Source organism: Xyrauchen texanus, chromosome 17 (genome assembly GCF_025860055.1).
Source record: "Xyrauchen texanus isolate HMW12.3.18 chromosome 17, RBS_HiC_50CHRs, whole genome shotgun sequence".
Lineage (NCBI taxonomy): Eukaryota > Metazoa > Chordata > Actinopteri > Cypriniformes > Catostomidae > Xyrauchen > Xyrauchen texanus.
Window position 1 is genome coordinate 4,214,015 of NC_068292.1, and position 25,247 is coordinate 4,239,261.

Consider the following 25,247-nt stretch of genomic DNA (forward strand, 5'->3'; position numbering starts at 1 on the left):
GCATTGATATTACTAAAGATAAACCTATTTTGTAAGACAGAGAGAAAACATGTACAATATATTTCATATGTAAACACATACATGGCAAACAATTTATAATAGTGAATTATTGTTATTATTATATATTTTTTAATTCCTTATTATTTTAGATTTTTCTTTAATTTTGCTGTGTTTGTGGGTGTGAGTGTGTGTGTGTGAGTGTAAGTGTGTTTGAATAGTGTTCTTATCTCTGTAAAAGCAGGTTTGTTGCATCTCTTTTTTTAGTGCCCCAGCTCACAGATTGTCCTGTGTGTGTGTGTGCATGTGTGAGAGTGAGTGAGGGTGTGTGTGTGAGAGAGAGAGAGTGTGTGAGTGTGTGTCTCCCTATTTTTCTCCAAACTCGAACAGAACCGAAGTGAGAGAGCTCTTGTCATGGAGCTCTACGAGACTCTCCGACAGATAACGCCGTTATTTTCGGAATTGTTATGTTTGTGCCATGTGTTCGCACTGGCACCTCTCGTTTATATTTTATTAGCAGTTGTTAATTTAATGATAAAGAGGAGGAGAGGGATGCGAATACTTGAGCCGTTTCCTGGACCACCTGCACACTGGCTCTTGGGACATGTTAAAGAGGTAAAACCAACATTGTCGAAGGAAAAGTCTGGGCTGTTAGGACAACACAGCATCAGAATCGCAACTGTGTGCTATCTTCAGTCAGTTATAGCATATATTTGTTTGAAACATCTAGTTTTTGTGAATCATATCCTATCCTTCAAATAATAATTACGATATCATCATATTTGAGTTAGCCAATAAGTTCTTAAACAAGTGAACACAAAAACCACACTGTTCGAGCATTCATTCAGGAAAGAGAAGTGTTAGTCTGTAGAAATGTTGCAGTGGCGTCGTTATACACTGTATGGAGCCAGATTTGTGCCAAAACTAAAGACAAACACAATCCGCTTCTCCAAAGAAAACTAGACTCTCAAACAAACTGAAAGCGATTTAGTTGTCGTGTCGCTGGCTTAACAAACAAATGCGCTGTTTTACAAATATATATATATTTAAAAAAAAGAATTTTGAGACTTGAGAGCCATGTGACATTTTGGAATCATTTTCTCAACCACAATATTTTCTCACAAAAGTTTAAATGTAGATAATCTCACCAATGCGTTAATACAGATTTTCTCACAAATGGGCTGAGCAACGTCCTCTTTCAAAAGAGTAAATGGCACATTGCGCAGTGCTGCCACATATTTAATATTTGTATTCAGTTATGTTGTTATTACTAGCTATATTATGTGGTAAATATGACTTATTTCTAGTAAAAATTAGATACTTTCTGATTATTGCCAAATATTTCATGAATACTGACATTTTCAATAAAAAAAAGAAACATTTTGTATTATAAATGACATCTGATCTGGTAAAAACAAGAAATTAAAAACAACCTATAGGAATAGCGTGCTATACTTTATCCTCGCATTAAACCAGACAGAAATGTTAAAGGCTTTAAGCCAAAGGCTAGGTTTCCCAATAACATTGCAACATACGCTTTAAAGATCATCTTATATTAAACATTATTTTATGATACACAGAGCTTAGACTTGAAACCAGAAGATCAATGATTGGACAAAGTATCACAATATGGAGTCCAATACAACGCTGAAGCCCATCATTTATATCTGTGTGCATCTGTTTTCAGTCCAAGGAGTGGCCCAATGTAATGATAAAACCGAGAATTATCTCATTAAATGAAGGGTTTTTGATTGTTTGGTCTTGTTTTTGTTTGTAATATTGTGAAAATGCTGCAAAGAATGTAATAGCTGAACCTACGTGAAGTCCAAAATATTTAAGTACCAAAATAATCATGTTTGAAATGAACCAGTTGAAATGAACAATCCATCGATTCCCTTCAGCCAATGCGTAAGTCACCACATCGTTTTTCAACAAAATATTTAAAGGAATTGGAGCTGTTTATCGCTGTTTTCGACTCATAAAATAGTGTTTTATTACTTTTATTCTGAATTAATGAATGTGTTCAAGTTCCAATTTAATATATTTTAAATGTTGTTTTTTTTTTTTTTGTGAAACGCTTGTTTTTTTGTTTTGTTTTTAATTTATAGTATAATTACATAATATAATTTTACAAACTTTTTTGTGTGTGTGTGTGTGTGTGTTTGTGTGTTTGCTGCAATATAGTCTTTAGGTCTGCTAAAGAAGGCATTATAGGCTTAGTTAGTCAAATCACAAAATGAAATGAGATCCGTCTTGATAAATTAGAATATTTTATAGGCCTAGTAAAAGTAAAATTTGGTGTATTATACAAGCATAATTTCATCATATAATTTTTTTTAATTAATTTTTTTTGTCGGTCGGTGGGCGTCTAATGTCTGATCTCGGCTATAGGGCACCACTGTTAGTCCTATAAAATATATAAATAATGGAAACTTTTGCTGTGCTTGACCTCCTTATCTCTTTAATGAGGTATGCTTGAGCCATTGTCCATTCACTACAACTAAACAATTACATTATTATATTGTTAGACAATACAGAACAGTCTGGCATTCGGCTCACATTCTTCAGCAGAGATAAAGCAACTGGAAGGAATCATGTGACGTTAATTCAATAAAAATGCAATTTGCAATCATGCATGCAGCCTTTTTCTTGAGACGAGATCTGTTGTCGATAACAGCTGTGCATTTTATATTTATAGTTTCGCCAGGATGGAGCAGATTTGGCAAAGATCGTCAGGTGGGGTGAGCAGTATCCCATTGCCTTTCCACTGTGGTTTGGTCCGTCAGTCTCCTTTCTGAATATCCATCACCCGTCTTATATGAAGACAATTCTCGCATCAACAGGTGCTGCTCTGAACTGAATTACAAATTATTTATATTCTAATCCTTTCTCAAACCTTAATGGACAAAAGAACATTTTTTAAAATTTTTCCCCTTATTGTATGGCAGAACCAAAAGACGATGTTGCATATACATTTCTTGTCCCTTGGATAGGTAAGATCACAGAAAAAGTAAAGAAAAATAATTTACAAAAAATAGCATTGCTTTGGATTTTCTTTTTATTTGACCACTGTTTAAAGGTGAAGTGTGTCATTTGTGTGGCACTATAGTGTTACCAAACAGAATTGCACAAATAATGACTGTTTTCAAACAGGTTTCCTGAAGGCTACCCCCCACTTGGTAGGACAAACAGATAGTCCCTCTTAAATTCATGCTATTGGTTGAGTCAATGTTGCTGTGTCGGGCTGGTTAGAATGCTCAAACAAACCCTTCTGATAGGGCCACAGAGTTACACTTTTCAAGTGAATTAAACGAATGGTCAGTTTATAGTATAGTGAGCTGGGATAAGAGAGAGATTTTAACAAAATTACACACTTTACCTTTAAGGATGTTTGATTACCTTGAATCTGGGTTCATTGTTATCACTGCAGATAACTGTTGTGTCCTCAGGGGAGGGCTTACTTGTGTCTGATGGACAGAAATGGTTTCGTCATAGAAGACTCCTCACTCCTGGTTTCCATTATGATGTTTTGAAGCCTTATGTGAAACTTATTGCTGATTCAACCAAAATTATGCTAGTAAGTATTCAAAAATAGTCAATATTTACTCACTGTCATGTCAATCCAAGCCTTTTTGCTGTTATTTTTTCTGTGGAACATAAAAGGAGAAATTTAGAAGAATCTTTTTGAAGAAACTAATTTGAAGAATCTTGACAGAACTCTTTTCCATACAACGGCAGTTCATAGTGACCATGCCTGTCAAGCTTGAAAAAATAAATAATAAAAAAAAAAACACCAGAAAAGCATTTGAAGATAAAATAATGATAAACATATATGGCAGCATACTTCCTGAAATGATGCCTCACATGAGAGCATTTTGGAATGCTCTATATACAGACCTCATTCACGCTAGCGCCATCTTTGATTTTTAATAGGAATGACGAGGGATAGACGTACGGTCTCTTCAATGGCAGGAACAGTTTAAGCTGTATAAAGCTCCTAGATCACATCTGATTGTCCACAACTCATGTTGTCTGGAGTTCTTTGTATACTGGATGTTCTTGGATGGATATTTTATCAGTGATTTGTCTGCGGAACTGGGGCGGATATAGACCATTTCGAATGTGGGGCCATGGTGGGACCTGGTGTTTTTGTAGGGGACAACTGTATTATGACTTAAATGTCCCCTGTATGCAATATCATTTTTTTTTTTTTGCTGTTTTAATATTTGCAGGCATGCAATTTTTTAAAGACAACCAAAGATTCACCAAATTTCATAAAAAATATTTGTAAATTGTTTTCTTTTAAAATATATAAACAAACAGGCTCAAGACAAATGTTTCAATGAGTCAGTACATCTAACATTCTGGTTTTACCCACAAACTTTAAGCCATGTTGCCATGCTGTTCTTTAGAGTGACTTATGCAGTAAAATTATTGGGTAATATGAATTATAGGATACATCATAGGATATTAGGTTAGAATTTAATTAGCAGTCTATAATCAGCATGTACAGATCTTGTAAATGTAACCATTGTTACCTTTAAGATTCTTAAAAAATAAAGTTTTTTAAATGGTCAGTGTAACAATTGAATTTTTAAATGCATCTATCTCAGTTACTACTAATTTAAAGAAGTTGCATGCATTGTAATTATAAGTGACCAATAAGATGGCTTTAATGTGTTTTTTTTTATTATCATTATTATGTCTGTCGGTGTCTATGTGCATTCCTTATTGAGCACGCTTGGTGTGTGCCATGCTTATATTAAACTCAGTTCTCCGTTATTGAGCACGTGTGCCTCTCTCTTGTGATTGGTGGGGCGTGTGTTAAGTATTTGATTGATAAATTATGTTCGTTAAGAGGACTTCCTGTAAACTATTTAGTGCTTCTCTTGCGTTTCACTAAAAAAGCTCCAATGGGCTTTCATTAACCAGCACTTACAAGGGACCATCTGAAAATTCTCCCCACAGCACTAAAATGTTGGAGATGTTTAAGTATTCATTGATTCATTCATTCAATTAAAGTGTAAGTTATGCATACAAGTTACAATCTTTAAAATGTGTACATGTTTTTTTAAATAAGTGTTTAAGAGAACATGCAAGGCTGTTGCATTGAACACTTGGACACCAGTGATGTTTTAGCACAGTGTGTGGACTTCTCAGACGATCTCTTATGAACATAAGCGAATATTTAATAAATATTGAATTTTAATTCAGCTTTAAACATAATTTGTTTGGTCTGTTTATTATGATGTGGGGTCACTGAACTCTCAGTGGGATGGAAAATGAGAATGCCACTCTTACCATTCTACCACTCCAATTTAGGGGGCCACAGTGGGGGGTCTCAGGCCTATTGACATGGGGGCATTGGCCCATGCCACGGAATGATCCAAAAACACTTTTAACTGCAGCACAGTTAAAAAAATTGTAAGTCTATCCCTCACTGCCTTGTTATTTCCACCAAAAATCAAAGATGGCACTGCTGTGAATAAGGTCATCCAAATAGAGTGCCTCACACACAAAGCACCTTTACAAAACTTACTCTGTGTTTCCAAGGGAAAAAAAAATGTAAGCTTGAAACTTGATTTATAGTGCACTTTCACAAATCATATTCTGCACTGGTCATTCATTTATCTTCATAATAAGCACCATAAAAGTAGTCCATATTACTTGTGTACTATGTTTTTCTCAAATAAAACACTGGCCAAACACCATTGTTTCTTGCATGTCTCCTAACTACAGTTGGGATATGTGGGATGGAGAATGGAGAAGGGAAGCTTTTCAGTGAATAACAATTGAATTCTGTTCCTTACACAAAGCAATCATTTGGCATCAGAAGATCTTTCCACTGAATAAAAGCTCTTAACATTTGTTTTCACTTTAATCCATTTTATATTTGATATATTATTACTTGAAACACTTATTTTTTAATGCTTAAAACACTTTTTTAGATTAGTCATTTATTTGTCTGTCTCTTTAGGATAAGTGGGAAGTTCATGCTAAATCTGAGGAGTCATTTGAACTGTTTCAGCATGTGAGTCTCATGACTCTGGACAGCATCATGAAATGTGCATTCAGCTGTAACAGTAACTGCCAGACAGAGAGGTCAGTTATTACTCTTTTACCCAATATTTTTTATCCCACTGTCTAGGAAAACCTGGAAATAATTATTATCCAGTAATCACAAACTGATTAAAATGATAGAAAATCATGGAAATTCATTGAAAAGAGTGGGAATTCTGATATTCAGACTGATCTCATTGCAGTGGAAGCAACCCATACATCCAGGCAGTGTATGAGCTGTGTCACCTGGTGAACCTCAGGTTCCGTGTCTTCCCGTATCACAGCAAGGCCATATTTCATCTCAGTCCACATGGATACAGATTCAGGAAGGCATCTAAAACAGCACACAATCATACAGGTATCTAATCATTGATAACTCTGTCACAGACAGGCACCTAATGGGCAGGCTCATGCAGAATCTTTCTATTTTAATTATTATTCTTTTTTAATTACAGTAACAAATAATACAACCAAGAGTGTGTATAACAATATAAGAAATGTTAGCACAGTAGAAACAAGACAGGTATACATCTAACATAATCTCATTACAGCTTGTAATAATTCATACATATGATAAAATTGTAAGATATCGTATGGCTCATACGAAAAGGTATGACTTTCATTCCCATACAATGTAAAAAACAATTCTGTAATTTTAACAGTAAAGGACTGTAAAAATGCTACAGAAATAAAAAGTTAATTGATTAAAAAATATTAACTGGAAATTACTGTATCAAACTTTAATATATTTTAAAAGACAATAAAGTAAAAATATGTTTTTTTTTGATGAAAATATTAGGATTTTCCTGTATAATTACATTATGTGAAAGTTTACATTATGTTTAGCAAGAGAGTAAAACAATAATTGGGCATTCCCAGAATTCCTTACCTTATCCATTACATTTAATTATATTTAATGGGAATAGTTATGTTTCTTCTTATTTTTAATATCAATTATGTACATTGTGGTGTTCTGTTTTATATTTTATGTAGTTTAGTTAATATTTATTGCATAATTTTAATATCAAGTTTATGGCAATTTTATTATGTAAATGTATCAATTTTTGTATTTATTTTTTTTACAGTGGCATCATGGTCATGTAAATTACAACAGTTTTAAACTGTAAAATGTACAGGTTGTTCTGTAAATTTGTTTACATTATTAATTTATTTTTTACATAATTATTCTGGCTGTTTCTTTTTTTTTTTTTTTTTTTAAACAACAGGTTTTTCTTTTACAGTGTAGAGACCAACCAATCAACAAACATCATTTTAAATCAATACAATACAGGCATAACAATTTTTGCTAGCCTCCTATCCAACACTTTATATTAAGAAAGGAAACATCTGAAAAAATGTTGGACAAATTTGGTTTCTCATTCCATAATTATTTATGCGATACAAATAAAAAAACTGATTTATCTCAATATCCTGTAATACGCCTCTCTTGACTCGTCCTTTACCACGATGCTTTATTTCTTCCATCATACACAAAAGTTGTTTTCCTATTAATATCATGGGTAGGTTTAGGGTTTGAGGACAGAGTTAGATTTATGGTTAGGTTTAGAGTTGAAGTTAAGAAAAATTGTAGTAACATTTTTTGTTTATTTTTCTCTGTAAGATTAAATGTTGCACCTTTTTATACAAGCCAACGCAAATGGACTGTGTGGCTGATTGTTTTACATTATTGGAGTGCCCACACACAATATGTAGAATTAGAACGGCTATCATTCACAAATTCCACATATCCCTCATACTGTGTGTGTTCATTTCTTTTTATTTTGTGTAATCATGTTTAACCCTTTCATACATACCGTCACACATATGTGACGGTTAATAACTGGGCCCCACAGGGTAGCATCACATATATGTTTCTGCAACAGACAGTTACTGTACGTTACAAGGTGCCACCGACACAGGCTGCACTAGTCAAGCGTCTGTAATTTATATTCAATCAAACATTCTGTGGTTTAAAAGACTGTATGAATAACTAAGTTTATTGTATATACATGTATCCAACTCATCACCAAAGTTCCATGATAAAACGTTTACAGCTCTTATATGCACAGTCAATACACCAAATCTTCCCCCGATGCGTGATGCCATTTGTTTACATTAGTAGCGGTTTTCATTTATCAAACAAAAGCTACTCAAAGATTCTTTTCAAGCACATAATATGTTTATTTTCTGTAACAAACAGCCTAATTGTCAACAAAGAACTGCGATGACAGTTCACAGCTTGTATATGTATATGCACAGCCATCATATTTAAACACAATCTTCCCATGCACGCAGCCATGTCTACTTATTTGGTGCAGATGTGGTTTGTATTCACACAAACAGCAACTCAAACTGTCTTTTCAGGCATATAATACTTTTGTTTTCTGAAACAAACAAACTATCACAAAAGCCCCACGACAACAGTTTAAAAGTAATTTCCTCACAGTGAAAACGTGCTGATCGAGCGTGATTATCCGGTGCACACAACCAAGTCTGTTTACATTATCGCTTGTCACACACACGCACACAAACACAAAACAAGTCTGAGAAGTCAAACCGTGCACGTAGGCAAACCGGACTGCTAATATTATTTATTCATTTGCTTTTTACAGCTATAAAATGAAATGAATAAATAAAAATACAGTACAACAAACATAACTCATTTGTTCAGGAGAATTTAGACCCTACATATGTAAAGGTTAATGTTATCACTTTATTCCTATATTAAACATTGTGTAGTTCTCTCATCGCCGTATAGCATATTTTACCTATTTAAATTCAGTGTGGGCCTGCCAATAAGTTAGCACTTTGTACCTGCTCTGTCTCTTGGGTAAACCTGAAGATGTGTCTGTAACAAAATAAACTATTTTGTCTTGTATCATTCCAATATCTTAATATGTTTTAGAGGAAGTTATCAGAAAGAGGAAGGAAGTCTTGAAGATTGAGAGGGAACAGGGCATCTTTAAAAACAAACGATATTTGGACTTTTTGGATATTCTTCTGTCTGCCCGAGTATGACATTCCCATGCATTTACACAATTTCTAATTTATGCTCAGTGAAGAATAATTAAAATCCTACATACAGTGGCCCAAGAGGTATTTGGACACTTAAGCCTCACTTAAAAATGTATGAATGTCATTACATTAGAAACATAATATCAAACCAAGAGGCACATATTCACAAAATATATATTGCTCAAAATTAAGACAAAAGATTTGGACAATTTCTGTTTGGCACAAGTTAATTAAAAGTTAGCAAAAATGGGTAAGTAAAGTTAGTTTTTAGAAAAGCTTTAGCATCATTTGTTTGCAGAGGCCACTTGCTTTATAATGCAATGACAGATTACATTTGGAAGTGTGGCTTAAATTAATATTCCAGGTTCAATTTTAAGCTCAATCGATAGCATTTGTGGCATAATGTTGATTACCACTAAAAATATTTTGACTCGTCCTTCCTTTTCATTATTAAGAGCAAAAATGGAGGTTACAGTGATGCACTTATATTGGAAGTGAATGGGGACAATTTTTGGAGAGTTGTAATGCAGAAATTTGAATCTTATAATTTTATAAAAGCACTTACATTAATTCATCTGTTAAAACTGTATTATTCGAGCTGTACAATTTTTTTAATTGTAATTTTTAGTCGTTTCAGGGTTTGTTGACATTACATTATCATGGCGATGAAGTTGTAAAATTGGCTTTAACTTTATACAGAAAACGTTAGTAAGTGATTTTATCATAACATATTGTTTATGTCTTGCGGCTATACTTTTGAAACAAAATAATTTTAAGTATTTTTACAATCAAAAATTGGCCCCATTCACTTCCATTGTAAGTGCCTACTGTAACCCAGACTTCTCTAGTCTAAATAAATTTTGTGGTAATCATCATTATGCCACAAATGCTGTTGATTGATCTTAACTTAGAATATTCCTTTAAGTGTCCAAATACTTTTGGGGCCACTGTAATTGACATTTTATGTACGCATATGATCACTGTATTATTACTAATGTGATAGATTGTGATTTTGTGTCTTATATCTTCTTTGTTCACAGGATGAGCAGAAGCAGGGGTTGTCTGATGAGGACATCAGAGCTGAGGTGGACACATTCATGTTTGAAGGTCATGACACTACAGCCAGTGGCATATCGTGGATCTTTTACAGTCTGGCCTGCAACCCCGATCACCAGCAGATATGCCGGGAGGAGATCCTGCAAGCTCTGGAGGGCAAAGACAGCATAGAGTGGTAATGTCATTATTTATATTACAATATGCTGGACAGCTGAGTGTGTCAGGTTGGCAATATGACCAAAATGTTCAACCTGGTTCAACCTGGTCTCATAGAATCAAGTTACTATACTATACTATACTGTGCATTTTTTACTAAATTAATTTAACATGGCTTTTTGTACGTAACAGCAGTTTCCTGAATTGAACACTAGAGGTGCTGCAACAACAATGACTTTTATTCACTTTCACACAAATCACAAGTAAACGGCAGATTATCAGTTCACTTTTCAATCTGTTCCTCACACAGTGTTATTTTATGACATCTAAACACTTTTGCTATAGCGCATGACTTGTAAGGCGATACATTTTAATGTTTGTATTATAAAACCAACTACATATACAATCTTGTTCGAGTGTGCTCAAAATGCACTGTTCCTCAACTGATTGAGCGTTATAAGTATAAATCCAAAGGACCGGGGGTACAAAAGAGCACATGAGTTGACATGAGAGCCAAAAGTGTCATCAAAGTGCCACAAAATGACTTTTAATGTATACTTTTGGAGAAAGAATTAAATACTTTACAAATGAAACTTTCATTGGAACTTGATATATGTAGACCAAAAGATGAGATTATTCATAAATTATTGATAAATCTAGAATCAGTGCAAAAACAGCTTTACATAATTTTACTTTTAAACTGAAATGTGTCATTTCTGAGTTTCTACCATTAGCAAGCAGAATTACAGTGTGGAAAATAAGTATTTGAACACCCTGCTACTTTGCAAGTTCTCCCACTTAGAAATCATGGAGGGGTCTGAAATTGTCATCGTAGGTTCATGTCCACTGTGAGAGACATAATCTAAAAAAAAAATCCAGAAATCACAATGTTTAATTTTTAAACTATTTATTTGTATGATACAGCTGCAAATAAGTATTTGAACACCTGAGAAAATCAATATTTGGTACAGTAGCCTTTGTTTGCAATTACAGAGGTCAAACGTTTCCTGTAGTTTTTCCACCAGGTTTGCACACACTGCAGGAGGGATTTTGGCCCACTCCTCCACACAGATCTTCTATAGATCAGTCAGGTTTCTAGGCTGTCGCTGAGAAACACGGAGTTTGAGCTCCCTCCAAAGATTCTCTATTGGGTTTAGGTCTGGAGACTGGCTAGGCCACGCCAGAACCTTGATATGCTTCTTACAGAGCCACTCCTTGGTTATCCTGGCTGTGTGCTTCGGGTCATTGTCATGTTGGAAGACCCAGCCTCGACCCATCTTCAATGCTCTAACTGAGGGAAGGAGGTTGTTCCCCAAAATCTCGCAATACATGGCCCCAGTCATCCTCTCCTTAATACAGTGCAGTCAGCCCTGTCCCATGTACAGAAAAACACCCCCAAAGCATGATGCTACCACCCCCATGCTTCACAGTAGGGATGGTGTTCTTGGGATGGTACTCATCATTCTTCTTCCTCCAAACACGGTTAGTGGAATTATGACCAAAAAGTTCTATTTTGGTCTCATCTGACCACATGACTTTCTCCCATGGCTCCTCTGGATCATCCAAATGGTCATTGGCAAACTTAAGACGGGCCTTGACATGTGCTGGTTTAAGCAGGGGAACCTTCCGTGCCATGCATGATTTCAAACCATGACGTCTTAGTGTATTACCAACAGTAACCTTGGAAACGGTGGTCCCAGCTCTTTTCAGGTCATTGACCAGCTCCTCCCGTTTAGTTTTGGGCTGATTTCTCACCTTTCTTAGGATCATTGAGACCACACGAGGTGAGATCTTGCATGGAGCCCCAGTCCGAGGGAGATTGACAGTCATGTTTAGCTTCTTCCATTTTCTAATGATTGCTCCAACAGTGGACCTTTTTTCACCAAGCTGCTTGGCAATTTCCCGTAGCCCTTTCCAGCCTTGTGGAGGTGTACAATTTTGTCTCTAGTGTATTTGGACAGCTCTTTGGTCTTGGCCATGTTAGTAGTTGGATTCTTACTGATTGTATGGGGTGGACAGGTGTCTTTATGCAGCTAACGACCTCAAACAGGTGCATCTAATTTAGGATAATAAATGGAGTGGAGGTGGACATTTTAAAGGCAGACTAACAGGTCTTTGAGGGTCAGAATTCTAGCTGATAGACAGGTGTTCAAATACTTATTTGCAGCTGTATCATACAAATAAATAGTTAAAAATCATACATTGTGATTTCTGGATTTTTTTTTTTTAGATTATGTCTCTCACAGTGGACATGCACCTACGATGACAATTTTAGACCCCTCCATGATTTCCAAGTGGGAGAACTTGCAAAGTAGCAGGGTGTTCAAATACTTATTTTCCTCACTGTATATGCTTTCAAGCAGGTTAAAGAAACACTCCCCCTGTTTTCCATTGGTCTGATTTTAGGAAACCCTGATACACACTCAAAATCAACAAATATAGTCATTTTAAACAGTGTTAATGCCATATCCACTTGTTTTTTGACACTGTAATTCTCATTATATTTTTCAGGGAGGACCTCAATAAAATTCCATACACAACAATGTGTATTAAAGAATCCCTGCGTCTTTACCCTCCTGTGCCAGGAATGTCACGAAAGTTGACAAAACCCATGACTTTCTATGATGGAAGGACTTTACCTGAAGGTAAGTCTTTCCTCCCATATCTCCTCAATAATGCTTTTCGTGATCATCAGTATTTGAAAAATGTATATGCCAGTGACAAAATTGACTTTTAATAGACACATTTCACGGTCTTTCACTTCTTAGACCAAAAATATTGTCCAATATAATCTCTTGATCACAAAGGCAATTAGCTGCCCCAAATATGTCAACACAGGAAAGAAAACTGACCTAGCCATTTTGTGGGCTTTTGAAATGTTTCCATTATTTTGTCCACACATCATAGTTCTAAATTTCGACTGAACACAGAATGCTGCACTTTTACCCCTTTAAAGAATGGTCAGTACTTGTAAACAGATGTGATTATGACCTCTGTGTTACAGAACATCTGTTCAAACATTAACCCGATTGTTTGTTGTTCAGTTACATGGCATAGGCAACATGACCTTTCACAAACACTCGCTCTGTCAATAGCATTGAATGTTATCAGGTTATCACAAGACAGTGAACTTGAAATGAATATGTAACTGCATGCCACAAAACACTGCTTTACTCTTCCATAGGTTGTCTGATTGGAGTCAGCGTTTATGGAATCCACATGAATTCCACAGTGTGGGAGAATCCATATGTATGATCACATTCTTTACAAAGTTTGTATGAAATACTGAATGTATGACTCACAACAGCATAACATACAGCTCTGGAAAAAATTAAGAGACCACTGCAAAATTATCTGTTCCCTATCTGTCACTCACTCAATGTTGTGTTGATGTAGTGACACTAGGGGTCGCCCTTGGGAGCCCCAAACAACTCTGTTATTTGAGAAAAGGCCAATAAAAATTGGCAAGTGGAATTTGCATGCCACTCCCCCAGACATATGGGTATAAAAAGAGCCAGCTTGCAACCACTCATTCAGATCTGTTCTTCGGAGTATTCGGTGTCGATGTATCCCACTGCTACTCCATTCACCTTGAAAAAGAAAGCAAGCATTCTAATCTGTTGGATATACGGCGCATTGCAGCAGGTTCACCCCCTCTCGCAAGGATAAGTTGCGGAGCTGACGGCCATGCTTTCCCAGGCTGCCACGAGTGTCAGGCTTGAGTGGAACCCTCTACCCTGCCCTGAACCCTCGCTGCTTGATGACTGGTTCCTGGGTTTGAAGCGCCGCTCGCAGCCATACCCTGCTCTGGTTCCATTCTTCCCGGAATTGCATGAGGAACTCACGAAGTCCTGGCAGGCACCTTTCACTGCCCGAACCCGGCTTCAGAGTTCCTCCGCTCTCACTACCCTTGATGGTGGGGCGGCCAGGGTGTACATGGAGATTCCCACAAAATGCTGCCACCTGGCGGAATCGCCTGAGACTCCCATCCAAGGCCTGTAAGGCTACGTAGTCCCTCACGGCCAAGGCTTATAATGGGCAGGCCGCCTCCACCCTACATGCCATGGCCCTCCTGCAAGTTCACCAGGCCATGGCATTGAGAGAGCTACACGAGGGTTGTGACCAACTTCACCCTACTGGCGACGAAGGTCACGGCGCAGGCTCTTGTGCAGGCGATGTCGACCATGGTGGTCCAGGAGCGCCACCTGTGGCTTAACCTGGTTGAGATGAAGGACACTGACAAGGTTCCCTTCCTTGACCCCCTATCTCCCAGGCTGGCCTGTTCGGCAACACTGTAAATGACAACTGATCAAAATAACAAAAAAGATGCAGTGTTTTCAGACCTCGAATAATGCAAAGAAAATAAGTTCATATTCATACTTGAACTCCTTCACTTGGGGCAATACCTCCTTCCCTACATGGAGTACGCATTTCATCGGTTTCCTGCTGAGAACCATGGCCTCAGATTTAGAGGTGCTAATCCTCATCCCAGCTGCTTCACACTCGACTGCCAAGCGATCCAGTGAGAGCTGAAGGTCACGGACCGATGATGACATGAAGACAACATCATCTGCAAAAAGCAGCGATGAGATCCCCAGCCCACCGAACCGCACACCTTCCCCACCCCGACTACGCCTCGATATCCTGTCCATGAATATCACAAACAGTATTGGTGACAAAGCGCAGCCTTGGTGGAGACCAACCCCCACATGGAATGAACTGGGGCTTTGCCACTGCGGAGTTGTTTGACTACCTCAGTGACCTCCCCCAGGGAAATAGAATCTGATCCCCCATCATCTTCCGGCTCTGCCTCTAGCATAGAGGGCGTGTTGGGATTTAGGAGTTCTTCAAAGTGTTCCTTCCACTGCCCAATAACCTCCTCGGTTGAGGTCAACAGCATCCCATCTTTGCTGTATACCGCTTGGATGGTTCCCCGTTTCCCCCTCCTAAGGTGGCGGACGGTTTTCCAGAAGCACTTTGGTGCGGACCGAAAGTCCTTCTCCATGGCTTCTCCGAACTTTTCCCACACCCACTGCTTTGCCTCCCTCACGGCCGAGGCCGTAGCCCTTCGGGCCTGTCGGTACCTTGCAACTGCCTCTGGAGACCTCCTGGACAACAAATCCCAGAAGGCCTCTTTCTTCAGTCGGACGGATTCCCTGACCACCAGTGTCCACCACGGTGTTCGAGGGTTACCACCCTTTGTGGCACCTAAAACCTTGAGGCCGCAGCTCTCCACCGCGGCTTCGGCAATGGAAGCTTTGAACATTGCCCACTCTGGTTCAATGTCCCCAACCTCCGCAGGGATGCCTGAAAAGCTCCGCCGGAGGTGTGAGTTGAAGATCTCGCAGACAGGGACCTCCTCCAAACATTCCCAGTATACCCGCACTACTCGCTTGGGCTTCCCAGGTCTGTCCAGAGTCTTTCCCCACCCCCTGACCCAACTCACCACCAGATGGTGATCGGTTGACAGCTCTGCCCCTCTCTTCACCCGAGTGTCCAAAACATATGGCCTCAGATCCAATGACACGATTACAAAATCGATCATCGACCTTCGGCCTAGGGTGCTCTGGTACCACGTACACTTATGAGCATCCTTATGTTCGAACATGGTGTTTATTATAGATAATCCATGACTAGCACAGAAGTCTAATAACAAACATCCACTTGAGTTCAGATTGGGGAGGCCGTTCCTCCCAATCATGCCTTTCCAGGTTTCCCTGTCAATTCCCATGTGTGCGTTGAAGTCACCCAGCATCACTATGGAGTCCCCTACTGGGGCCCTATTCAGGACTCCATTCAGGGTCTCCAAGAAGGCCGAATACTCTGAACTGCTGTTCGGTGCATATGCACAGACAACAGTCAGAGTTTCCCCCCCCCACAACCCGTAGGTGTAGGAAGGCAACCCTCTCGTCCACCGGGGTAAACTCCAACGTAGTGGCGCTCAGCCGGGGGCTCGTGAGTATCCCCACACCCGCCCGTCGCCTCACACCCTGGGAAACTCCAGAGAAGAATAGAGTCCATCCCCTATCCAGGAGTACGGATCCAGAGCCAAAACTGTCCGTCGATGTAAGCCCCACCAGATCCAACTAGTAACGCTCCACCTCCCTCACCAGTTCCGGCTCCTTCCCCCCCAGTGAGGTGACATTCCACATCCCCAGAGCTAGCCTTTGCTGCCCGGGTCTGGTCCGTCGAGGCCCACGGCCTTCACTGCCACCCATATGGCAGCGCACCCGACTCCTGCGGTTTCTCCAATGGGTGGTGGGCCCAAGGGATGTAGAGGGGGGTTTCACATCGCTTCTTCGGGCTGTGCCTGGCCGGGCTCCGTGACAAGCCCGGCCACCAGGCGCTCACCGACGAGCCCTCCATCTGGGCCTGGCTCCAGACGGGGGCCCCGGGCTTCCTCCGGGCAGGGTAACTCCTCCTCTTTCCATTTTTTCCATAGAGTATTTGTGAACTATTCTTAGTCTGGCCCCTCACCTGAGATCACTTTGACTTGGGAGACCTTACCAGGAGCACATGGCTCCAGACAGCACAACCCTCAGGATCATAAGGGCACACAAACCTCTCCACCACGATAAGGTGCTGGTTCCTGGAGAGGACATTAGTATTGTGTTGTTTAAAAATTTATATGAACGTGTTTGAACAGAGGACAAACATTGTGCAGGCATCAGTTATCGATCAACAATCAAAATCAACATGTAACTAATGAATAAACAATATTTTAACTTAAATACTTCAACAAAAATGTTTGAGTCTGAAATGCAAAAGAGAGAGTCCATGCTTTATAAAGTCTGATATGTATATGATGTGTTGTGATATTCACAGGTATTCAACCCATTGCGATTTCTGCCTGAGAACTCTGCTAACAGGTCGCCGCATGCCTTTGTGCCCTTCTCTGCTGGACCCAGGTTTGTAAGCCAGTGAGAGTTAAAGAGACATGAGCTGTTTACTAAGTGGGTCATTCACTCACATTTCAGCTAAGCAGAAAAGAGGCATTCTTGACTGCTTGGAGTTTGGAGCTACTGTGCCTCTGACCTCATTTCAACCCTGATGAGAGTAAACAGTAGGGCTGTCAACTGGGCAGATAAACTAAGTTTGAATTTTTACCTGAAACATTTTTTAAATTTGAATATTTGAATTGTAAAGTCAGCTGATTTTCTTAAATTTATGTTGTTTTCTTTAGTCCACAAGAGGACTGCAAATTGCTGCAAATAACATTCCTGGCTGTTCAAAATCATTTTCAACTAATGTGCATAAAATAAATAAATAAAATGTTTTAGCTGGTCCATATTTTCAAATGTTAAGTCAAAAGAACTTCAATAGACCGTTCACATGGTGTTAAACTTACTGATGCCACAGTATACTACCCCAGACTCAAACTTCATAATAACAGCAAAATACCATGTTGTGTTTTATTCAGTAAAGTTGTATGTAGAGTAGCAATATTCACAGATAGCAGTGGTATTCGGCTGAACTCAGGCTATGAGCCCAGGCCAGGGGTTGTTCAAACAGATGGAACACAACAGAATGAAACCGAATGCGAGGATCTTGAGACAGACACACATTTCCGAGTTGAACTCCTTTCCTGACAAAGCATTTAAAAAAACGAATTGCTAAATCTGAGAAACGCTTATAAGAAAGATGAAACAGCATTATACCTCCACCAACTGTAAGGGGCTGTTCACACCAAACGCTTTTGTAACCACCCATTTGTTTTTCTATGTAAACGCATGCTAGATGAACGTCTGTTTTTGTTTATTCAGCGTCTTGTGCAGGAGCAGTTTTTTAGATGCTGTGTCTAATCAAAAATAAATTTAAAAAGCATCTCGAGACACCTCCTTTCTGATAAACTGTATTTGTTGCGCTGTGTCTAGCCTTTTTTAGCGCAAGAATGCAATCGATCTGAAGTTATCGTCAGTGCTTGGCACAAATCCAAAATTCAAACACACAGTTTTAGCATTCGAATGTGCATTCTTTCCTTAAATTTGACGAATATTAGAAATTCTATTTTTTTGATTTGACAGCCCTAGTAAACAGCAATAATGTGGGTGATAATGCAGGTCCATTTGAAAGCATGGCAAATGTGAGCTCTTAAAGGAATAGTTAACCCACATATTAAAATTTTATCATAATTTATTCTGTTACACTTTATAATAAGGTTCTATTTATTAACATTAGTTATTACATGGGTTGCTGGAATACTTGATTCTGATTGGTCAATCGTGCCATCCAGCATTTTAATAATTCTGAAAAATGCCTGCACTTCTGGCGATAAAGTGATATTTCGGTCATCATCTGGGTATTGAAAGTCATTTTTCCTTCTTATCAATATTTAATGTGCATGTATTTCATTATTTGGCAAGTAGTCTTAAAATAAGCAGGATTACGAGCAGTCTAACGGTCATTTTCACAACATAATTATAATAACTTTATTTTTATAGCACCATTTAGCAATTTAGCACAAAGTGCTTCACAAAACATAAAATCAAAACACACTTAGTAATTAAAAGCAAGTCTCCGGCCAACATACTTCATCAGACAAGTTATATATATATACAGTTATTGTGTGTATCACTTCATCAACTGCTTGTGTTTTTTTAAGCGACATGCAACATATCATCTAGATGTAGAAACTTGGCTAATTATCAAAAATTACTCAAAACTTTATCACAGTTATCGAGAGCATTTCATCGCCCAGCCCTATAGGTTGCTGTGTGGACATAATTTGACTTCGCTGATGTTTATATGTCTTTCATTCCACATATGCTGTATATTTCATTGTATATCTATTTCTATCTATACCTAATATTTATTCTATATTGCAGCTTTTGCGAAATAAACTGCATTTTGGTGTCCATGTAAATGAGCTATAAGTTATTACTCCACCTCCTGCGTTATGTCATTAACGGCAGCTTTATGTTGTTGAATCCAATATGGTTGAAACAATGGATGTGCGACACAGTTACTACGGTTTTGGGAAACAGCTAGCTAGTTGATTTCTCCTACGATGCATCATACTATGGTGGTAAGCAGTGAGTTATGTCTTTGTAAAGGAAATGCACCCCTGATCTCATGAAAATGTCTTGACTGTTGCAATATTTTTGCAAAATGACATTATGGGCACTGTGCTAAAAGTTTTAAAATTCATGCAGAGATTTCCAGTCACATCAATTGCTGATGATTCTTCCAATCCATTTGAAAGAATAAATTCAGTATAATGAGTAGGACTTCCCAGCATCAAACCAAAAATATATTGTTTCAGAAAGAAATGAGTTATTTGGTACTGATTTCAACTTAGTGGTGTTTCTAACAGTTGTATTTAAATAATGATTATTTTATAATGATTGTTGTATTTTATTCCAGAAACTGCATTGGACAGAACTTTGCCATGAATGAAATGAAAGTAGTGGTGGCACTGACACTGAAGAGATATCACCTCATTAAAGACACGAATCACACCCCAAAGATGGTCCCTCAAATAGTGCTCAGATCCCTCAATGGAATTTACCTCAAGATCAAACCCGTAGAAACTGAGTTATGAAAAGCCAGCTGTTTAAAAACAGTAATTTTTATATTTGTTGTTATCTGAAAGCCACTAGAATGAACTGTGCCCACTGATAGTGTAGTTTATTTTAAAACGCTGTCTGTGTTGTTTATATTGCCCAAAATTACTTTTTCAACAGAAAATTTAAACCAACATCTCTGACATAAAATTTGTTTACCACCAACTTTCCATGGGCAGTAATAACACAACGTTAATAACTCCAGACAAACAGTGCCAAGTTTTGTGAATAAGGTGCAATCAATAATAAGAGTAGTATGCAAAGAAAGGAGGTGTGTTTGATCTGAAATAAATGTCCATGTCTTAATTTAGGTAGTCACTGCACAGTGCTATTTTGGTGTTAATAAATAAGCTGCAGGTTTTTGTGCTGAAATGCCAAATGCTAAAGTGGTTAGTAAATTTGCCCCTTATTCTCTTTATTTTTACAACACTGAATATGTGAAATTATAGGATATTTGAAAATATATATTTTTTTCAGAGGAATCAACTTGATGTATTAAATTGAAATTTTGCAACAACTACTTTAAAACAACATTAATTCTAAAACTACAGGTCTCCGACATTGAAAAAAATTGAAAAATTCTGTTGATCTGTAACTAATGGAAAAGAAAATTGAAAGTTGTTAATTAATTAGTCTTAACAGCACTTAAGAACACCATAAATGAAAATTGTTTTTAAATAAGTAAAAGAATATATATATATATATATATATATATATATATATATATATATAATAAAACAAAATTGAAGATCCCCATGTCTTTACACTACATATGGCTTTCACTTAAATTTTCACTTTGTGACATAAGACTTCATTGCATCAGTTGTAAAAACAAATAAATCTTAAAGGGATTTTTCACCCAAAAATGTAAATTATCTCATCACCATCCCAGATGTGTGACTTTCTTTCTTCAGCAGAACACAAAATCATTTTAGAAGAATATTTCAGATCTGTAGATCATTGAATGAGAAGCATTGAGACACAGATTAATATTGAATTCCTTTTTTACTATAAATCTCATCTTTCACTTTTCTAAAGGCTCTTCTCAAGAGTTATTTTTGGTGATTCACATTCTTTATGCATATCGCCACCTACTGGCCAGGGAGGAGGATTACAAGTAAAAAGTGACACAAATATTGCTCTGTTTCTCTGTATCATATCACTTCTGAAGACATGGATTTAACCACTGGAGTCTTATTGATTACTTTTATGCTGCCTTCATGTGTTTTTTGGAGATTCAAATATCTGGTCACCATTCACTTGCACTGAATGGACCTACAGAACTGAGATATCCTTCTAAAAAATGTTGTTTGTGATTTGCTGAAGAAAGAAAGTCATACACATCTGGATAAAACGGGGTGAGTAAATGATGAGAGACTTTTCATTTTTGGGTGAAATGTTCCTTTAATGTCAATTTTAATTTAAAGTCTACCTAGGTAACTAATAACACTATAAACTGTAATTGTACATAATATTTCAAGATGTACAGACTGAATTTAAATTGTCAGTGCATTGTATTTAGATGTGAGGAAATGCTCAGGAGACAATGAAGGTTAAGTGGTTGCATTTAAGAAAAGTGCCATTTATCAACAATAAAGAGTGAAAAAAAAAGACTAAAAATGATTTTTTTACTTTTCTTTTACTTAGAATTAAAATGTTATGGACAGCGGCTATATGGTTACTGTCTCTTTAAGAGGGATTCTGCATGATACAATATTGAAGGCACTCTGCCCAGATTGTTTCGTTGATTTTAAACTTTTGAGAGGTGTAAAGTCACATTATTTTCGTACCATGTCGTGCTGTTGTCTGTATTCATTTACTTTAAGTATTCTTTTATTTTGTGACAATAAACAATATTGTTGTCATTCTGCAATGCCAGGGATGAGGATTTCAGAGATTAACAGATTGTGAGACTACATTCAGTAAATTTGACACAATTGTTTTAATTCAAATATAAATTTTTACGGTTTAAATAAACCAGAATTGTCACACACTTTAACTGTGCATCTTGAATTATTAGGTTTTATAATGAAAATATCAAGTTTCAACAGTATAATGGAAAGTGATCCGATGTATTGCTGCTGCGCAGAGACGGCGCTCTGAAGTGACCCGTGAGTGAGCAGGACATTTCATTTTACAAAAACTTCTTCCTTCGATTCCTCTGTTATGGAGCCAGAAATCTGACAAAACAATTTGAATTTGAATTGTGTAAAGTTCCATCCATCCATCCATCGTCAACCGCTTATCCTGTGTACAGGGTCACGGGGGGCTGGAGCCTATCCCAGCTAACATTGGGCGAAAGGCGGGGGACACCCTGGACAGGTCGCCAGTCCATCGCAGGGCCACACACATCCACATCTAGGGCAATTTTTTTTTGGAGACACCAATTAACCTAGCCTGCATGTCTTTTGGATGGTGGGAGGAAGCCGGAGTACCCGGAGAGAACCCACACAGACACAGGGAGAACATGCAAACTCCACACAGAAAGGCCGGGGCAACCAGGGTTTGAACCCACGACCTTCTTGCTGTGAGGCGACAGTGCTAACCGCTGCACCACCGTGCACCGCCCCTTTGTGTAAAGTTAAATTATAGAATTTTGAATTTGAATTATAAGTGTGATTTGTCCAAATTGAATATTACGTTGTATTTTAAATAGGTTTGAATTTTAACATTTTAAACTCCAATCCTGGACATTTCATATTTAACAAAGTTGAATTGGTTTTTTTTATGGCACAATTTTATAAATATGTATTTTCAAACAGCAAATTTTTGGTTCTGCATTCTTACACTGTAAATGTTCAGTTTTAAAAAAATACAGCTTCAAGTTTTCAAGATGAAGAAGAAATTCAGAACACCAAATTCAATATCTAAAATTCAGATCTACAGAAAGTGGGTCAGAGTTCAAGTAGAGGGTCTCGGAAAAGTCGAACGGAGCATTTTGTCCAATTACACGCCGAGGTGCAATAATTCTCTGGCGCCAGCGTGATTCAAAAGGTCGACATTCTGACCATGTAGGTTCTTAAACTTTTATGATTTATATTTTTATGGTTAGCACGTTAGCACATTCTCAGCACTTGAGACATTTGTCTAAGCCAGGGGTCGGGAACATATGGCTCGCGAGCCACATGTGGCTCTTTGTTAAAAAGACACCAACACATGAACGTTTAAAACTTTATAGAGATACTTTTCCAACAGAAAGTGTGGGTGCGATTGCAAAGCTTGAAGTCAGTGACACTGTTTGATTTCATTTCTCCCTAATTTTAAAGCCTACTTCTAGTTAACAAGGTTTGAAATTAACACCCGCCAAATGCAGTTTTTTCATGCCGAGTATTTTGCTGATATACCAGCTTCCACTACCTGTGGAAGGTGACCTGTAAGACTTATTGGAGTGTTATATTACAATAAATTAGACACAAAAACGCACGTTTGACGAAATTTGTTTATATTTTGACGACAGACGAAAGAAAAGCCGCCGATGCGAGTCTGATTTGATGTGTGTGCGCAGTGAGCTCTGAGTGCAATGAATGCACTTCTCCAACACTCGAACATTCATAGAGTTCTGGGACTCGTTTCCCAATAACTATTGATCTTAGCTGTTAAGAGTATTTTCTACATTCGATTTTAGGAACGTTCGTTATTTTTATGTGCAACCAGCAAAACGCGACGAGACTCAATCCAGTTCGCGAGCTCCTCTCCAAATGCATTTCATGCACGAGTAATTTTGCTCATCTACCTGCAAAAGGTGTCTCGGAGTGACATATGTCAAGAAATGCTGACGTGCTTGAAGAACATAAAGATTTTCTAATTCGATGATTCATGTTTTATGAAGACACTACTAGTGTCTAGTAGTGTGTCTGTTTGGATCTGCCATGTAACATTAAGAGTAAAGGTTTTGATGACACATTTCAATCAAGAAATTTGGTTAGAATTAAAATAGCAGACTCATACAGTCAGCCCGGTTAGCTATAAAGCTCATGATCAAGACACTTTGCAAATGTGCAATTTTCAGCTTTTGACATTTAACAAGACATTACACATGTTTATAACCAAGAGAAAAGTATACAAACCTTAAAAGTCAAAAAACACATTTGTTTTGCAAGTTGTGTATGGGACATATCGGCAGCTCTTTGGTGAGATGGAAGACACAGTCCTCGATTAGTAACAATCTTACCTGTTGATAACTAAAAACAGCATTTCAGAGATTAACATCCTTTGACAGCACAGATAACATTTTCATATTTTACACAATGCAATGACCCACTGTACAAGCTAACTTCAAGAGGTTTCATCTTAGTTGCTACAGACACCTGGCCTATAGAAATTTTGTCCGCTGGTGCTGGGGTGCCTGTCACATCAGGGTGGTGATTCCCTTGTGTGCTTTACACACATCAGAGAACAGTTCCCAAACAATAGTGGAACCTTTTCAGGGCTGTTTTAAGATTGCCACACCAAATACTGATTTCGCTTTTTATGTTTACTGGACTATGTATGATGTTAATTGATAAATGAAAATGATTTATGGCATTATTTTTGAAGACATCCTCACTATGCAACTTTTTTCACAAGTGCCTAAAACTTTTGCACATTACTGTACTATCATCTTATCTATCTATCTATCTATCTATCTATCTATCTATCTATCTATCTATCTATCTGTCTGTCTGTCTGTCTGTCTATCTATTTGAACATCAAGCAAGAAATAACGTAATAAATTTAATTAGAAAAACTGACATAAGTTTGGCAAGGATACAGTACATTGAAGGTGGGAGGAATGCTTTGTGCTTGCTGACTGTAGGTGGAACTTCACTGCTGATCAAAGGTCTGGATGAGCTCTGAATTATGATGTGTGTTGAGCAACAGATTCACTCTTGTCAGGTCTTTGAAATACTAGTCTGTAAAAGTAGCAACATTGCAAAAAATAGGAATAGATTTATTCAATAACCGACTGTGTGGAAGTGTTGCAAGCAACATGTTTTTTGTCACCTGTTGTGGTTAAAAAAAATAGACACTTACTGCCTTTGTAGGGATGGAAAAGTCCCCAGGACTTGTTACCTTATTCATGCCTAGACGCAAATTGCCTTAATAAGCGAAGCCGAAGTCCACCTGTCTCCAATTCTCGAAGCTCTTCCGAGAAAAATGCTTTTGACACACAAACAATTTAGATGTGTCGGTAGTTATTGGCCAACCAACATCCTGTGACGTTGCCATGAAGTTGATTTTAAACCTCGAAGATGAAAGTAGCTCGCAAAATCCTAAAATTAACCACTTTTTGCAAAACAATTTTATTATCAGATGCTAACATTGTCTTCTATGAACTGCAACACAAATATATCTGTTAACATCTCAGAAAATGTAGTTTAGTGTTTCATGACCCTTTAATTCACAGTATTCCTCTGATGA

The 25,247-nt window shown here is 37.8% G+C and overlaps 1 protein-coding gene across 1 annotated transcript; it reads left to right on the plus strand.

Annotated features, from left to right (window-relative positions):
* Window positions 1-283: 283 nt before the first annotated feature.
* On the plus strand, window positions 284-21,840 carry LOC127658191 (cytochrome P450 4B1). The gene is made up of 12 exons (XM_052147339.1): window positions 284-612; window positions 2,696-2,840; window positions 2,946-2,990; window positions 3,447-3,574; window positions 5,975-6,099; window positions 6,261-6,415; window positions 8,963-9,069; window positions 10,113-10,303; window positions 12,796-12,929; window positions 13,469-13,533; window positions 17,110-17,192; window positions 19,648-21,840. Exons 1-12 carry the CDS (start codon window positions 412-414, stop codon window positions 19,823-19,825), a joined length of 1,557 nt encoding a protein of 518 aa, XP_052003299.1. The 5' UTR covers window positions 284-411; the 3' UTR covers window positions 19,826-21,840.
* Window positions 21,841-25,247: the final 3,407 nt, after the last annotated feature.

Bases quoted from the DNA above. Each gene is read 5' to 3' on its own strand.
- LOC127658191 (XM_052147339.1), top strand. From the start codon at position 412: ATGGAGCTCTACGAGACTCTCCGACAGATAACGCCGTTATTTTCGGAA. The intron at 613-2,695 runs GTAAAACCAACA...TTATATTTATAG, and splicing joins TCTTGGGACATGTTAAAGAG to TTTCGCCAGGATGGAGCAGA. The intron at 9,070-10,112 runs GTATGACATTCC...CTTTGTTCACAG, and splicing joins ATATTCTTCTGTCTGCCCGA to GATGAGCAGAAGCAGGGGTT.